General features: G+C 35.4%; 1 protein-coding gene across 1 annotated transcript in view; it reads right to left on the reverse strand.

Moving 5' to 3' along the window:
- The window catches only part of LOC127994174 (alpha-mannosidase 2), a 53,053-nt gene extending 35,159 nt beyond the window's left edge, over nucleotides 1–17,894 (reverse strand). Inside the window, exons 1-5 of the mRNA XM_052591780.1 lie at nucleotides 17,434–17,894; nucleotides 15,612–15,869; nucleotides 9,778–9,922; nucleotides 4,452–4,623; nucleotides 672–799 (exon numbers count right to left, since the gene is read on the reverse strand). Of these exons, the coding sequence (XP_052447740.1) occupies nucleotides 672–799; nucleotides 4,452–4,623; nucleotides 9,778–9,922; nucleotides 15,612–15,869; nucleotides 17,434–17,559 (829 nt within the window). The 5' untranslated portion in view covers nucleotides 17,560–17,894. The remainder of the gene's footprint in view (nucleotides 1–671; nucleotides 800–4,451; nucleotides 4,624–9,777; nucleotides 9,923–15,611; nucleotides 15,870–17,433) is intronic.
- Between the last annotated feature and the right edge of the window lie 920 nt (nucleotides 17,895–18,814).

The raw sequence follows: 18,814 nt of genomic DNA on the forward strand, positions 1-18,814 counted from the left end.
CGGCACAGAGTAACACTGGGAATGAGCATCATTGGTGAAACGAGTGCTGTTTGAAAGGCTCACTGTAGTATCAGTCTCTCCAATCAATCTATATTTGAAAACCAGTCCACAGACAGCGGAGACATCAGGACAGCAGATGGTAGAGTGGATGTGCAGTAATGAGAGCCAGGGCTTTCCTCCATGTTTTAATATACTAATAATGAACATTGAAACGAAAAATCTCCCAGAGGTCTTTGAGCCAATATAGGAAGCATAAATATGTAGAAGAGCTAAAATTCCTTATAGTATTGCAGTTAAGAGGTTTAACATTCTTGGTTTCACAACCCACATTTTGAGCTGAGGCTGATTCAGACTTTAAATGGGTCTCAAACAAGATATTATTACCCAGTATAACCTAGGACCGCCCACAGTCGCTTCAAACTGGAAACTTCTTCCTCGATCTAGCAAGTTCTAATCTAATTGGCTGGCTTTACATAACTTCCATATCAGTCCGCCTGGAAACAAAGTTGCATTCATCTTACGCTGGTATATTATATATATATTACGTAGTTATGAAACATACTTGACATATTTTTTGCTATTTCCAGGACTGTTAGTTTCGATGTGAAGATAAGTAACTGAATGAATGAAAAAGGGGAAGTTAAAGGGTGAGATGCAGTAGATTTACATACCCAAATTTCTCTCCAACCACTGGTGACCTTCAACTAACTGATCTATCAATGCAAAATAGTGAGAGTTGGCTTCGTCAGGCATCACCCAGCCTCCTGTCGCCACCTCGAGCTGACCGCTCTCTATCAGCCTGCGTTACAGAAAGAGAGACAGTCAATGGAAGAGAAAAGGAGAATCATATTTACTCTACTTAGTTGACATGAAACTGCATTCACAACGCAAGTGTACTTCTGTAATGTGTTTTTATGAGATACATTACAGATTTCACATGAAAAAAAGCAAGGTGGGACTTGATTGCATCAAGAAAAGCAGGGTTATTTTCTTAACTGAAACTACAACTGTAGTTCTACAGAGTCTTTTCTTTGACATGCCATAGCAAATGTAGGTATTGTAGCCATGAATTAAGAATGTGCACTCACGTCTTATTTTTCTGATTTTATTGATTCATTATAATGTAATGTGTTGCCATGATTTGAATTTAAACACCCTTGACTTTGTGAGTTAACCCCCAAAACTGCTTTAGAGAAAGTAGAGAGGAAGATTTGTATTTTTCAGCAGGATTCAGTTTTCGTACTAACACCCTTTTAGTTAAATCCTGGCCAAGTTGTACTAATTCACTCCCTGGTTTTAGATTAATCATGGCCATGTTGTATTAATTTGTTCCTTAGTTTTAATTCAAGCAGCGTCTGTGCCATGGTGGTCTATGCCATGACTGATTTTAGGAAGATTTTAGGAAGATCTCCCACTCTGATAAATGAGAAGGGGAGCGGGTGGGGGTCGGCTGTTGATAAAGACTATAGAATACCCAAGAGGTCTCACCCGTACAGTTTTGAATGGGGGAAAAAATGCAACGCTCAGTCTTGTGAAACCCAGTCTTCTGAATAAAAGAGTCATTCGCTAAAGTCTGTAAAGTCCTCGTGTCAACCGCAGCTGCCATTAAAAGTCCTGGCTGCTATAGAAACAGTCAGCATTCGGAGACGTGTGCTCTGGACTGCACATGCACACTGGCTGGTCTAGCCGGAGAAAATATGCTTTTTTAATGCTATTTGAGCAAATGAAACAAGATTCATGAGACTGCTGTTGTCAGTTTCATTGGTGATATCAAGCACACAAAGCACTCTACATTGTGAAAGGGAGTCTCCTCGTCCACCACCAGTTTTTTATGCTCATTATGATGTTTTCCCCATCGATATGAATATGGAAACATCTGGATTTGTACTGAATGAGAAAGGTAGACTATGAGCCCAAATTTACTTTCAGTTTCCATTTAAATTAATTCGTTTTGGCTTGTTTATAGCTTGTTTTTAGGGAACTAAAATAGCCTGTATGTTAATAGTGTTTAAAATTGGTACGCTGACTTTGCTGCAGCCTGGAACTGAACTACTGGTTTCGTCTGGTCCGAGGAGAACTGGCCCCCAACTGAGTCTGGTTTCCCCCAAGGTTTTTTCTCCATTCTGTCACAGATGTAGTTTCGGTTCCTTGCCCTCGGCTTTCATAGTTGGGGACACTTCATTTACAGCGATATCGTTGGCTTGATTACAAATGATTGCAAAGATACTATTTAACCTGAACAGAGATGAATGATGACATCACTGAATTCAATGATGAACTGCCTTTAACTTTCATTTTGCATTATTGACACACTAGTTTTCCTAATGAATGTTGTTCAGTTGCTTTGACACAATCTGTTTTGTTTAAAAAACTATATAAATAAACTGACTTGACTTGTTTTTACTTTAGGCCTGTCGGTATTATTTCTTAATGTAATATCAGTTTTTTGTTGATTTATTACAATTTTATTTTAATAAAAAAAATACATAAAATAAACTAGATGAGAAGCACTGATTCAAGAGTGGATGAGTCAGACTGCTTTGTCTGTTTGGTCATCCCATCTGGAACATTAATATTGTTTGAAGAAATGTTGTAAAGACTTTTTTTTTAACGTAACAATAACATGCACAGTAAAACCAGGAAAGTATAAGTATATAAATAACATAAAGTTAATGTTGATGTCTTTAAACGAAGATAATCATAGCTTTAAAGAGGACAGTGGAGCTGCAAATATTTCACCACTGCAACATCATCGAAAGCTTTTCTTCAGGGGTTTTACTACAAAGCACTTTCTCCACTTCGCGGCTTTAAACATGGTTACAATTTTATTTTGTTTTTTTTTTAATCTTCAGATTTATTGAGTTTTGAAGCTGCAAACTAATTATTTTCTTGAACAGACATGAGACACCTTGGGTAATGGCATCCCTTATTAGGAGTAGAGTTCTCCAGGCCTGATTGCCATTCAGCAGCTTTTCTCTGTAATGCTGAATATTTCAGCTGCGAATCGTATAGCGTGGCCCTCTGGAGGCCAGTAATAAGAGCAGCGGTAGCAAAACCAAGAGCACTAGCTCAGCACATAACGAACAGAAACTTTCAAAATTACTTTGAAAAATGGTCTGTTATTCTCCAATCAATCGCTGGCTAAGAAAATGGGCCACTGTGATTAGACCCTACATTAAAGTCAACGCAAAATAAAAAAACCACCCTATTCACTTTCTTAGCTTATTGTGCATGATTTATTAGTGTAGGTTATTTTAAACAATTGTAATAAAAAAAATGACCCTACTATGAACTTTTCTCCATCATTGAAGACATATTTGGTTTATTTTTTTACATTACAGCAGCAATTTAGACCATGGAATACATGTTTACCCCACTTAGAAGGGGAAATTGGAGACTAAATGCATCCTGTAACGAGTTAAATGTTAGGAAAGCATGAAATTAGGTTAGACCAGTCTCAAAATATTCTCACATGCTCTTTGATTAAAACAAATTTCAAAAGTCTCATTGTCGATACTGAAAATTAATTAATATATATTAGCATAGATTGGAATTTATGGACTTATCTGCAGTTCCCATTTTCCATAACGCACTAGGCAGACTCCTGAGCTCAGTCAACTTGATTTATTCTGAAGATACACTTCCATGTATGTGGCAGTAAAAGAAATTGAATCATTATGCTAGACCTTGATTCAGCTGATATAAAATGAAATAAACCTGCTCATGCCTGCCAAAAATCTTGATTTGGTGTCAGCCAAGGCCATCTTGGAAATAAACCTGAGGGTTGGGGGTGAATGTTCACAAAGAATAGAGCTTGTTTGCTTCAAACTCTTTCTGTGCATCAAATCAATAGTGAATAAATATTGGCGTTGGATTTTTCATTTGTCTTCAGCCATTTTGTAAGATGCTCTAATTGGAATTCAAACCGACAGCAGAAATGTTTACTACATTTCCACATGGCATTTGTGTCTTTTCCCAAGGCTAGCTCAACAGTGAACATGACAAATTCTGTATATTTGACGTGTATTTATAGCCCATCCTCTCTTGTGGCAGGGTCAACTTTGCAATATGTAAATATGTACTGATGACATCTTTAAACAATATAACATTGATTAACAATCGTTTAAAATGGAAGACATTAACAGATTTTTGGGAAAGTTTGAAGAGAAGAGAATGGGTATGAAAATAAACACATACTAGAAACTATATAGTGTGTATTGTACCAATATCTTGACTTAATTTAGTTTTTGTTTTATTTTTGCGCATGAACCTGAGAGCTAGGCAATAAAGTACTTAATTAAAATGGGACCAAAAGCACAATGGAGATCTCCTCAATATCTCCCAGTCTTGCTTACACCAGACCTGTGTGTGTTAACGCTGCAATTAATGAATCCTTAGCTTACACCGACGCATGAGGATGAATGGATATTAACAGCAGAGAAAAGCCTCACCTCCTGACAGCATCTTGTTTCTGCTCATCGATGCCGTCCCACCATTTTGCAAAATACGAGATCTCAGACCAGATCATTTTTCGCCGACTGTCTTCGTGTAACTTCACCACCATGTTGTTGAGAATGTGTTGCGTCTGGTCTCGGTAGTAGTCATCGAATGTCTTCAGCCAGCCTGAGCAGAACAACATACAAACGTGTCACATGAACCTACAACAAATTTCGGCCACAAATCCATCTGTCATAGTTTATTCACTCTCATGTTATTCCAAACCATAAAAGGGATATGGTTTAACAGAATGCCCAAGCTATTTAATGGGGGTCACCATTTACTTTCAATGTACTGAAAGAGCAGCTTGGATATTCTGCTAAATATATCATTTTGTGTTAAATGCAAGAAATGAGTAGTATGTTACGCCTATATATATAGGGATATCAGAAGTACGCTATCAGAATGCTTTTGGACATATTATACAAATGCGATCAAAATTATTCAACCCCCCAGAGACTATAACAATTTATAAATGTCAGCTTTTCTGAAGATCTGAGGAATTTTTATAGCATCTAACAGTTTAATAGCATAGTGAATATCATATTGCAAGTGATATTGTCAATATATAATGTAATATTTTTGAGTTATGTGATTTTTAAGATTAGGTACAAAATTGAGACCTTTGGAAACTCTACAACAAAACTTAACTTGCTTGAGCTGTTACAAATACAAAAGTTCAGCCCATGCATGCACTAAAATTGAACAGAAAAAAAATGGTCAAGTGAAAAGATCTCTCACAAAAAGCTTTTTTATTATTATATATAACAGTCTATGGTTACAAAAACCCTTATTCCTTTGCTTAAAATGTTTTGTACAAGAAAATCTTTGAGGGCATTGAAGAAAAAGCACAAAATGTTTGATGACAGCAATCCTCAACCCCTTATTGGCAAAGACTTGCAAGATGACCTTATGAAAAGAGCAAAAAAAATTTAAATAAAGAGTTAAGAAAATGAACACTAAACAAACATATACCAACTAAACATGTGCCGGTATTCGGTAATGTGATATATCATGGTAATTAATATGCACAATATTGTTATCGTGTGCACTTCTAAATACACAGTAAAAAGTGCTACACCCACAAAGTAGGTTGTATATACTTTAAAAATAGTTAATCTAGTTTATTTTATTTGTTTCATACTAAAAAGTATAAATATACTTCCTCTTAACTTAAAATATAACTTTTTATATAACAATATATTTAAAATAAAACGATTGCAATTTATTTGGGTAGCTATTTGTATGTGGTTGTTGTGTACAAGAAATGTTCTAAAAGTGTGTTGATGAATGATATAAATATATTTTTAGATTAATTTGAAAAGGAAGAAAGCCAAAACTCAGATAGATATAAAACTTCTTAACTGGACAAAAGTAAAGGAGGTAAGTCGCCAATCTGAAAGACTTTCAAACATACAATGGCGCAGAAATAAGACCACTGGTATATTGATGTGATTTTGAGGTGGAGACAAAATGGAAGGAAACAGAAAGTGAAAGTAAAGGGTTGCTAGTTTAAGCTTTAATAAGTAAAATATAACTTCCAAAGGCAGATCCATTATCACTGTAAGCCACCAACTTTGAAAATGTGGCTTATAGTGGTAAACAAACTTCATTTGGATATGCAAATTCAGATTTTGAATTAGAGGCACACAATCCAAATAATGGGGTTATTTAGGAATTTCCTCCATTTGCTCAATTATAAAGGATTGCGATATTGAAAGCTTTCAAACTTCCAAAGACAAGTTTGGCCTTGTAAACCAAGATCTGTTTAGATACTTGAAAGAGATAAATGACAATGCTCAGATTAATCAATCACTCAGATTATTATACAGGGATAAAAGAAAGTTACAAATAGGGCAGCATCAGAATTATATAAAGTGGTAAATAACACTAGGAGACAATGAGAAAAATGAGAAAAAGATATATTATGGGTAAGAAGTAAGGCTGCGACCCAGGAAATGGTACAAAGAGGATACATCTACAAGAGACAAGTGGTTTCAAATAGTAACAAATGTCAAAGAAATGGAAAGACTCACATATATACTATGACAGCAACAAACAAAAGGAGAAAGCTTTCTTTTATGTTGAACAGATGAATGTATTTGAAGGCTTACAATGAGGGTATAATGATGTATGTACAGTACAGTTAAACCGACTGATCTAGTACACAAAACGTATGGCCACTTATATTGTTATTTTTGTTGCATGTTTTTCTTTTTCTGTAAGTTTCTCTTCTCTTTCTCTGCCAAAAAAAACATTATAAAATGTTTTAAAAGTGTGCAAATCCAGTACCACAGTACTGCTTTTAGTAGAAAAAAAAATGTGGTGTGTCTGGTTTTACAGAAAGCAGAAGGAACTGTGTGTTATCCTTTAACTATCATGCATACATGACAATAAGGGGTTCAATAAGTTCTTCGCCTGTGATGATTGGTACAGCATCTCGTCTCGGGTGTAAATATAAAATTACACTCTGTAAATATATAAACATGACAACAACATATTGTACCACTAACCGTACCTTTTTACAAAAGGATTAGCTGGTGTCACCTCATTGTTCCTCTTTTGTTTAAGCTCGGGTCTACTTGCAATACAAGTTTAAAGTTTCAAATGAGCTTGACAAATATTTAAAAGTGAAGTGTAATTAATGTGCCAAATTAGTACCAAATGAAACTGCAAACAAAAAGAGGTTTTGCAAACACTCCCACAGTCTTCTACTAAATACACATAAGCAGTCAACAATCTTACACCCTGCAAACAGACACTCCCACTTTCACAATGATTATAGATATTTGAATCCCACAGGAAATGCTCATGAACATGAAATGACACCATTTACTAATAACTGCAACTTAAATATTGAGAAAACTAAGCCTAATAACTATAAAAATGCAATGGCATCTGTTTAACCACATAAAGCTTTTAAAGGAGTATTCTATGATAAAAACAACACCATATGCAACAGACCATAACTGACAGTTGCTACACGTCCTGAGCCATGAAACATCAGATAATGGCATTTAACAGAAAAACCTTCCAAGAACAAGTCAGTGTGGTTTATTCTGAAGGGACTAACATGCTGCTTGCTAACTAAACACTAATAAACAGTGCATTACGTTATATGAAAAAGGTGAATTGACAGTTAATTATGAATTAAATTTAGGTCTGTTCATGCACACTTTTCATTTACCTTTTTAAATCAACATCCTTACAAAAACAGCAGTGAAACAAAAGTGAAAAGAGAGATAAATGTTGAGACAGAACATAAACACAACACAGTTACCATACACACCAGTGACAGTCGAACAACAAAAGGCTTAAGCTAGCAAGTCGATTTACCTGTGTGTGAGAACAGTGCGTGTTAATTCACCTGGAAATGTTTGCTTAAAATAACTGAAATGGGTTTCTTCAAATGGAAGACTAGTTCTCCATTAACAGTCTAGTTACACTCGAGTGAGTATTTAGAATTTTAATTACTATTATTTATTTAAAAAATTTGCTTGTTTGTTTAATTATTTTACATAATATTCAAAATATTCAGTTTAGCATAGGTTTAAGGCCCGTTCACACCAAGCACGATAACTATAAAGATAACGATAAAGATATGGTTCTAAAAATCGATCTCGATATTAAAGAGTAGCTGAGTCCACACTACACCTATAACAATAAAGGCATAGAGAAACTGTATCTTTGGAATCATTTTCAGAACTATTTTTTCCAGCTGATGAATGATACAAACATTGACAGCCGATCGGAATCCATCCTGCTATAACGAGCTTGAGAATTTAAAGTGGCAGACACACGTGCGTTTAGAATAAACAGACAATATTGTTCGCTGGTGTGGACACTAATATTGTAATCTTTATAGTTATCGTTCTTAGTGTGAACGGGGCTTAAGGCTGGCAGTCATGGATTTTGCTATTTTTGGACCAAAATGTATTTTCAATGCTTCAACAAATTCTAACTGACCCTCTGATGTCACATGGACTACTTTGATGATGTTTTTCTTACCTTCCTGGACATGGACAGTAGACCGTACACACAGTTTCAATGGAGGGACTGAGAGCTCTCAGACTAAATCTAAAATATCTTAAACTGTGTCCCGAAGGTGAACAGAGGTCTTACGGGTTTGGAACAACATGAGGGTGAGTCATTAATGACATAATTTTCATTTTTAAGTGAACTAACCCTTTAAACTAAAAATGTTTTTAATATTCATCATTAGGGGTGTAACGGTACGTGTATTCGTACCGGACCATTTCGGTACAGGGCTTTCGGTACGGCGCACGTGTGTACCGAATGACAGAATGCAATATTTTGTGTGGGGAACATAAGTACATTTTCGTGTTTCCAAACGAACATATTTAGTGGCGGAAGTCTCCGCCTTCAGCGCAAATCCCGCCCTGCAGCTGATTCTAAATTGGCCGGCGACACTCTGGATGCATGGCGCAAGCGTCTCAGCTGCGTGCCGTGTCCGTTTTTAATTCGGCTCCCATGTTAACAGATTAGAGCATGCAGACTGCCTGCGTGAGACGCACATCTCAGGCACAGCTCGAGCCGCTTGGAAAATGCGTGAATGCTAGAAATTTTGTACACAAATACATATTAATTCATGAATATTTGATCTTTGAAAGTCTATAGGTTGACATAAATTCAGATATAAATGTAATTTAAAAATAAATTAATAATTATCGATTTTCAAATATTGCACCTGACAAACATAGTCTATTTTGCCATGATGGTGTCCTTTATCAGTAGGCTTTATATTTATGCTCAACATGAAGCTTAAATATTGTTGTCATGAAGACAAGAGCCTGGTCTGTCGGCTGCCTCCCTCTTTGTCACCTAAAGCAGCAGTATGCTGGGATTGGTAATGCTGCACTGTAATCATAGATCTTTATTTAAATTTTTCATTATATTTTATTATATGATATTGGTTTGAGACTGAGAGTATTTTATTTAGTGGAGAACTTTGCAGCAGTATTTTATTTCTTATTCTATTTTTATTTTATATATATTTTATTAAAAAGTATTTTTTTTAAAAGTGTATAGTAATAAACAACCTGCAGTTTAATGTTTGCATTTCTTTCCCTTACTGTACCGAAAATGAACCGAACCGTGACTTTAAAACCGAGGAACGTACCGAACCGTGATTTTTGCATACCGTTACACCCCTATTCATCATGTACATACATCAGACAAACACATATCTGTTTCCTTAATAAATGGTGATTCTCATTGACTACAAACACAAGACAATGGCCAACAAACATTATTACTCACCGGGGTCATTATGTGAATGGGGCACAACAAAGACTTGGAGTGGCTCATTGTCCCATTCATTGTCCTGATACGAGATATCAAAGCCTTGCTTCCATACTCCACCATCAGGGTTATCAAAGCGGAGTAAATCATAAACATCCAGCATCTGGAAGAAAGCAGGAGATAGCATAATTTAATCCGACAATAACAGAAATATTTCCATTCGATTCGACCAAGTGCAAAAGTCAGTTCATAATACTAAAGGTCCCGTTTTTCGTGCTTTTTTGAAGCTTTGATTGTGTTTACAGTGTGCAATATAACATGTGTTTATGTTTCGCGTGTAAAAAAAGCACAGTATTTTTCACAGAATTCACCTATCTGTATACCGCTGTTTTTTTTAAAAGCGTTGCCCTGTGTGTGATAAGTTACAGAAACTGTTAAATGAATCAACTTTTTCTTTTTTTAACTTTTTCAACTTAAATAATAAAATACACTAACCAGTTGTGGTCCATAAACAACGCCCTCTCAAAACAAAGGGGGAACTGCTCCATCTTTCAAGAATAGTCTTTTTGCGAATCCGGCATTAAACTGATTGAGATTGAAGAATCTGTCCTCAGCAAAATGTGCTGCACATAGTTTTACATGTGGATTATCATTTTTGGGAACCGAGTTAAACATAAATTGTAACCATTAATCTCCAAGTACAGCGTCCCTGGGAAGCCCAAACAAAGGTGATTGGACTCCGCGACAAACAACATGGCGACAAACTCAAACGCAGCTCTTACTCTTCTCCATCGGAGTGCAACAAGACCACGCCCCCTTTTTTGTTTATTCCTGTGGTCGTCAAAAAACTGTTTTAGTGATGTCATTGCTGCAGGAAATAGAGGGCTGTAGTCCAATCGGGTCGTTTTTTGTAGGTGAATTCTGTTAAATAAAATATCTCGCTTGGGATTGAACTTTGAGCTTTAGAATTTTACAGATATTATTTATACTCTAACAACAACATAACACACTTACTGAAGTTTAAAACATGGGATCACGAAGAACGGGACCTTTAATATCTATTGGTTATTAAAGTGTATCATTTTGCACACTTACTTAATGGAAGTTTTGAGAAAGACTCATTGACAATAAGTTTCATTATAACAAAAGCATCCACATGGATTCTCTGTTATAAAAGTCATTTACACATCAAATAAATCAAAAGAGGATAGCTATGTAATTTTATTTGCGTTGGCTAAATTCTATTTAAATTAAATTAAAATTAAATTATATTTAAGACAAGTTAATTTCATCTGTTGGTTTTCTGAAGAAAAAAAATTATATTCTCAAGCAATTCCTGCATGTAAACTCAAAGTTGTTAATTTGGATGGAAATTAAACTGAATTATTGACAAACAACACAACGATGGTGTTTGTCAAAAAACAGTAGGTAACTAATTCAGCAGGGGACTTTTTTCCTCAAGTGACAAGTGAAAAAAATTAAATATTTTATGTTTAGATAGCAATAAAAATCACAACTTGCATCTGTAAATGCTGATATTACATCATGTCCCCATGTAAAACAATTAAAGGTGAAAAGGGGCTAAGGAAAATGCAAGCCATAGACAAACGCACATGCAAATATATGCAAAAATGAGTCTGCTAGAGTGACGCAATCCAGGCACTGAGATATTTCTCAACCTCCACAGAACAGCCAGTCTCTGGAAAACAAGTCTCTCTGGCATTGATCTATCCATGTTTACTGTGACATTGTTCAGGGGGAAAAAAAACTTTCAAAAAAGTATATTGTGCATTATATAATGGCAAAATATAGTTTCAAGTTGACTGTGTGAGCCAACCAAATGCTTATGTTTGTTTTTGTAAATTGCTGTAACTTCGTAGTAACGTGTTCTTTTGTTAAGAAAACTTTTATAAATGTATTACAAACAAACTATTTACACTACCATTCAAAAGTTTGGAGTCTGTATGTTGTTTTGTTTTTGTAAAGTAGTCTCTTATCTCTGATCAAAGCTGCATGTATTTGATAAAAAATACAGTAAAATCAATAATATTGTGAAAAATAACTGTTTAAAATATTATTTATTGCGTTTAAAATAACTGTTCTCTATTTAAGTTTATTTTATAATTAACTCAGCATTTGAATACCAATATAATAATGTACTGTATGTATGTATGTATATATATATATGTGTGTGTGTGTGGTGTGTGTGTGTGTGTGTGTGTGTATATATATATATATATATATAGTAGAGCTGAAACAACGAATTGATTTAATCGATTAAAATCGATTATTAAAATAGTTGTCAACTAATTTAGTAATCGATTCGTCGCTAAATAAATTTTATTTGCCATAAGCGGCTCATTTCGTGCATATTTCAAATCTGCAGTGACCAAAGTGTGGCAGTAATGAGCCACCGGAGGTTTTACTCAGCCAGTACAGCAGGTGAAGTAGCGAATAGCCAATAGCTGGCCTCGTTTTATGTCACTTGCTTCCCGAATAGCGTCTCTGCAGCATTCAGCGGGAAGTGGGAGTACTTTACTTTGAGCATTCAAAATGAAGAGTAACCTGTAAACTCTGCACTACTGAACTGTTTAAGGGGCCGTTCACATATCATGTCTTTTGCGTGCTCAAGTTCGTTATTTCCTATGTAGGCGCGCAGTATGCACTCTCATAATGGAAGCGACGCGGTCGCGACACGCACGCGGTGCGATGCGCCCGTTTTTCCAGGCGCGTCCACACCGCATCCATTTATCCTTTGCTGAAATTTCCGGGTCTTCATTTTTTTTTTTTTTTTTTTCTTCAAAATTTTATTATGAACAATGCACAGGACAATAGGTACAGAGAACACTACAACTACTGTGCAACCTGCACAACAAAAAAAAGAAATTTACAGACCAGAGGATAATAACATATTAATTTATAGAAGGGGAAAATTAAAATATATTCAGTTCCTTCAGGAGATGAAATGTTCTTGTAGCCTTCATATTTTGCATGTTTTCTATTGTTTTGTAATATGTTTTAAAGTCCAGATGAAATACATTAAAGCTAGGTTGTGAATTAGACCATTTACATTTGTGAATATGGTATTTTCCGAAGATAATAAACAGTTGAATAACAAAAATTAAATTTTTGGACAAACCACATAAATAAAAGTATAACATGACATCAAAAATATTGATTCTGATGTTTACATTCAATTTTGTGATTATAAATTCTTCCAAATCAGACCAAAATTTTTTTGTGTACATACAGTGATAAAATAAATGAAAAATAGTCTCCCTATTTGATTGGCAAAAGACACAAGACTCTTCTATGTTTATTTTAAATCTTCTTAGCGTATCTTTAACAGGATAAATTTGATGTAAAATTTTAAATGAAACTTCTTTTATTTTATTATTAATACAATATTTATAAATAATAGTATTTGCCTTTTCCCAATTTAAATCACCCATGGTTGAAAACCAAAAAAACTTTGCAGCAGGTGGAACTGAACATGAAATTTGATTTCTAATATACTTATTGGTGTATGCTTTCTTTGTAATGTCTGTATCTCCAATAAAAATTCTATTAACTTCAGCACTAATATCTGTAAATGATATGTGTTTTAGTATTTGAAGTGAACCTGTAGGGACTGCATCAAATACAACTGCGTATTCTTTTGGTGTCACTGGGAAGTTAAAGTTTTAAAGAAATTCTGAATATGACATGAGTAAACCATCTTTGTTCAATAACTGTCCTACCAACAGAATTCCTCTATCAAACCATGGCTGAAAAAACAGACTTCTTTTTATAAAGAATTTCTTTATTATTCCAAATAAAGTATCTATGTGGACTAAAGTTGTGTTTATAGATCATTATCCAAGATAGAAGGGCTTGTTTGTGGAAGTCAGCTAATTTCAAGGGAATTTTATCAATAGAAAAATTACATTTCAGTAGAAAATTTATGCCACCAAGAGTATTAAACAGAAATGATGGAAAAGCGTTCCAGATGCTGTCAGGGCTTTTCAAGAATTCTATAATCCATTTAATTTTAAAAGTATTATTTATAGTATGAAAATCCAGCACTTCCAAACCACCTTGGTCTCTACATCCTGTGATAACATCTTTTTTTAGATAATGGGGTTTTTTCCTCCAGATATAATCATACAGTATTTTATCCAATTCTTTAATTGTATTTTTTGGGATATCCAGCGATAAGGCAACATATACAGAGCGTGATATACCTTCTGCCTTTGATATTAAGACCCTGCCAAATAGAGACAAGTCTCTCATTAACCATGAATTTAGTTTAGATTGTATTTTTTTAACAATTGGATCAAAATGTAATTTATGACGTTCCTCTTTATTTTTACAAATTACAATTCCAAGATATGTCACTTTTTCATTAATTGGTATTCCATCAAAACTGGCCAGATTGCAATTTTTCAGGGGGAACAAAACTGATTTATTAATGTTCATTACCAATCCTGATACATCACTAAATTTTTTTATACTATTTACTGCAGTCCCAATTTGGTTTCGGTCACTTAAAAAGATGGCTGTGTCATCTGCAAGTTGGCATATTTTAAACTTTTTACCAACAGCATTAATTCCTGAAAAGGGAGACATTTTTATGTGTGTAGCCATTGTTTGAGCAACTAAGAGATTTCCGGGTCTTCATGGAGAGGGCATGTCATGGAGAGAGCACGTCATGGTTGCTTAGCAAAGACAGACGCCTCAGGGGCGCTTCTGCCCGAGCGCTTTGAAAAGAAGGAGAAAGCAGCGCGACTAGCGTTTTCCACGCGTTTTTAGGTGCGATATGTGAACGGCCCCTAAGAATTTTATTTGTGCAGATTCTCCAGTACAAGGTTGTTTGCAAAAGTTTAGTCGTAAAAGCTGATAACATTGCTTTTTAACAGTTAACATTTAAAGCTTTACAAACATGTTATGTGATCAGTTTGTCGTTTACCAGTTCATAATTCAGACTTGCAGCCTAATTATGACTGAATGAGAGAGGTAAATGTTTGAGTATATTTAAAATGCACTTCTTTTCTAAGTATTCACTGCTCTTTTTCACACAGCAGGTTTTTTGTGTGTGTCCCAATTTTTTTTTTTTCTGGACAACTAATTTACTTTACTTTACTAATTTAATTTACTTTAAATTGTGAGTTCCATTCAGGTTTCATGCCATTGGCACTTTTTTTCGAAGGATTGTTTACAATTTCACAGCATAAGCTATAAAGCTTTTTCCCAGTAAATAATAAAATACAATGCACTGCAATTTTATTCTGTTTTATCCTTATACTTCGTGAAAATATGTTCTCAAAGATTCCTTAAGCTTTGTTTGGGATGTTAAACTACTTTAGGAGCTCTAAGGACTGCCATGGTGAAAACAATATTTGAAATCTCCTTGTGAATTTTGCTAGAGTATGGGTCAGTGTTTTGATTGCAGAAGAGTTCGACAAAGGATTACTAACATAATAAAACAACTCCAGGTATATTTTTGATGAGGATATGACAATGCAAAATGGTTAAAATCTCTTAAAAATCTATGCTGAATGATAAAGACCCTTTATTAATAATTTACTTGGGGAAAAAACTAAAATATAAGTACATAAACCGATTAATCGATTAATCGTAAAAATAATCGACAGATTAATCGATTATCAAAATAATCGTTAGTTGCAGCCCTAATATATAGTAAATTAATTATATTGCTATTCAAATGCGGAGTAAATTATAAATATATATATATCAAATATTGACAGAGCTGTATAAATCTGGATCACTGGCCTGACTGGGCAAGCAAAAGAAATATGATTTTTGAGAATAATCAGCTGGTCCACCTAATATTAACACTTCTTTTTCTGTACCTGTACTCCATCTGCTGCCTTGGAGTACGTGCGTGCTGCAAACTGGCAGTCCTCTGAGAGGATGGGGAGCAGTGCAGGAGCAGGGGCCAGCAATTCCACGTTCCCCTGATTCATGTTCACATCAGGAAACATTTTCCCATCTTTCACAGTTTCCCTCAGGTTAATTACAGAGTCCCTGATGTTGGCAATGATCTCATTGTTCTCTGCAAGTAGTCTTTCTAAGTGGTCTATTTTGTCCTGCAGAACACCAAGCTGGCCCTGCAGAAGAGAGTAAAACAGTTTTAACACAGCCTCGGACGAGATCACGCAGCCCTTCAGCACAGAATTCTGACAATGACATCTGAATGCATTACTACATGATAACTGAGCACAATTGAATGTAGTACATCTCAGAATTTTTTACAGAAGTTTAAAGTAATTTAATGCAGCATCTGGCCAGCAGCTTGTACAGATCAGGCACAAGCACAGTGTCTGTGAAAATGTGAGAGACTAAAATACAACATTTGATTTGAATTCTCCCTCTTTCCACAGTGGGTCTCAAATGCCATTCATTCAGGTGTTCAAAAATGTGTTGCATTAAACCATAGTACATCATTGTCAAAGAACATCAGTGTTCAATCCTGTAAAACAAATAGACAGTTGGTCTAAAGGGAGTCAGTTCTTAAGTTCAGAAATTAAGAACTGACTCCCTTTCGATTCATGAGCATAAATGAACTTATGACACTGAATTTTAATCTGTTTTTAATTGAAAATTTTAACAGTATTAAGTGAAAAAGTAAACTACAATATGAATCATTGTGTCTGTCTTAAAACCTAGTGAGCAGCCAGCTGAGAAGTGTCAAATATGTTTGCGTATTTTCGCGCAGTCAAAGCCCAAAATGCTGTTCTCGGCAACGATTCTACTGAATCTCATTACATATACATTTTTTTAGTTCACAGTCTGAATCATATAAGACGGAATAAAAAAGACTGTGTAACAGGAAATAATGCAAAAACGACATGTTTTTTTTAGACAGTGCAAGCTGCACGCAAAAACAAACAGCGAAAAGTATAGTCCGATTCACGAGCAAATGACTCGTATGAGTCGATTCAATTAATGACTCGTTTAGAATACAATCGAATGATTTCGGTTTAAATCAGTCTGACAAAACCAATACTGAACAAATAGTTTTTCTTCCAGTCATGTCCGACTCGAATTGAATTATCAGCTGTTTTGTTTACATGAGGTGCATGAAACTTTGTTATATCCTTGTTCATATGACAAGGTGTTCCTGAAAATACACATTTGAAAAGATACCTTCATTTTAATCATAAAAATGCCATTATGTTACGGTAGGTAGGACTATTTATGCGAGCCTGTACCTATATTATGAATTGAAAAAATCTTAATTGAGCAGGAAACAGTGTGCAGTCTATGTAATGTTTTGAAACACAACCCACGACCGCCGTGGACTGTGAGGAAATTATCTTTGAGATCAGTTCACTGTCCGCAGCTTCACACAATCTCTCTTTTCATTCGAGTTCTTAATTGCATAGAACACTATCGTGATTCTAAGTTATTTAGTGGAAAATGCACGATAAAGTATTTTTGAAATCCAGGAAATGACTGACTGTTCACAGCCATCTTTGTGTCTGTTTGTTATCTTAATAGTGTAATGTCAATTGGAAAGAAGCAAACTATCAATTCAAACTATTGCCTTTAATCAACTACATCACCATCGAGTTTGTTTACAGCCTGAACACAGAAAACACACATCCGCTGACAATCTCTTTACATAAACACAGTTTATTGATAAGCATAAGACATGAGAAGCATACTCACGTTTTGACTTCTCTCTCCATTCGGGTTTTTGCTCTGATCTATGTGATCCAACATGAGGTACAAGGAAAATATCACAACACAGAATATGGCACTGCCAAGAACTGTGAACTGTCTGCTGAGCTTCATTTCACAGAGGAGTCTTCTACATTCACATGCAAAGCAAACTTTTAAAGGCGTGTGTCTCGTAGGTGACAGGAGGCAGAAGTGAAAAAGAGAGGTCTTTTCGCCATGAAGAGTTGCGCGGAAGAAGACACCTTCTCTGTCTGACGGCGTTGTGTATCCACGGGCTGAAATGCACTGCGATCTGTCTTCAAAGTTTTGACGATGCGGAAGAGTTTGTGTGATTCAGCAAATAGCGATGGTCAAACCGGCAAAGGAAGAGCGCCAGGCAGCCCTGCCTCCTTCCTGCGCTTAGTGTCCTACAGACAGAGCGAGAGTGAGCGAGGAGTTGCGCCGCCTAACGAGTGAAGAGCCTACACACACACACACACACACACACACACACACACACACACACTCAGGTGAGCCCATACATTTTAGTCAATTTTCCATTGAGGCTGTCTTTAACTTTAGGGTCCCAGAGATCGAAAAATCTCTCCCCCTCCACATTATTTTATTATTTTCCTCCATCCCAATAAAAACCATTCGACAGGTATTGATATGATTAATAATCTGCATTCTGTAGTGTAAACATCTATTCAGTGTTATTGTGTTACATTTAATGATAATTAAACATTTAATGATAATTCAGTCATCTAATTTATAGGTTCCTATTATGTGGTTTTCATATTTATAAATAAATAAATTTATTTATAAATAAATAAATACATACATTTCCTGCTGCTGGTCTACACACATTCGCTTAATATTTTATAATGCAGCTAGCAAATGTATAATTGGAAATCAACTCCTTTTCAGTTTCACATTATTAATTTAACCAGAACTTGCAATTTCAGTGTCTGTCCTGACACTTGTTTATTCTAATGTGTCTCCCTATCTTCTCCTATCCTGCCCTGTCCCGTCCAGGGGCAGAGCTGGGGGGTGCCCTTGGCCTAAGATTGGCCACCTCTTTGGTCCCCCATTCAAAACTGCAGTTTTTGCCCTCTTTTTTCTTTTCTTTTTTAAAGAAATGCATTTATTAAGATGCGGAACTGCTGTATCTCTTTATGGCCACATCAAATGCGAGACTTATTAGACGCAGAACCTACGTCAACTGTCCCTCTGCAAGTACAAAAGAGAGCGGAGAGGAACATGTGCCTAATGATTGTACCTGATTGCAAATAAATGCACAGACACTATGTAACTGAACAGAGATGACATCACTGAATTCAACGATGAACTGCCTTTAACTATCATTTTGCATTATTGACACACTGTTTTC

This window comes from Carassius gibelio, chromosome A5 (genome assembly GCF_023724105.1).
Source record: "Carassius gibelio isolate Cgi1373 ecotype wild population from Czech Republic chromosome A5, carGib1.2-hapl.c, whole genome shotgun sequence".
Classification (NCBI taxonomy): Eukaryota; Metazoa; Chordata; class Actinopteri; order Cypriniformes; family Cyprinidae; genus Carassius; species Carassius gibelio.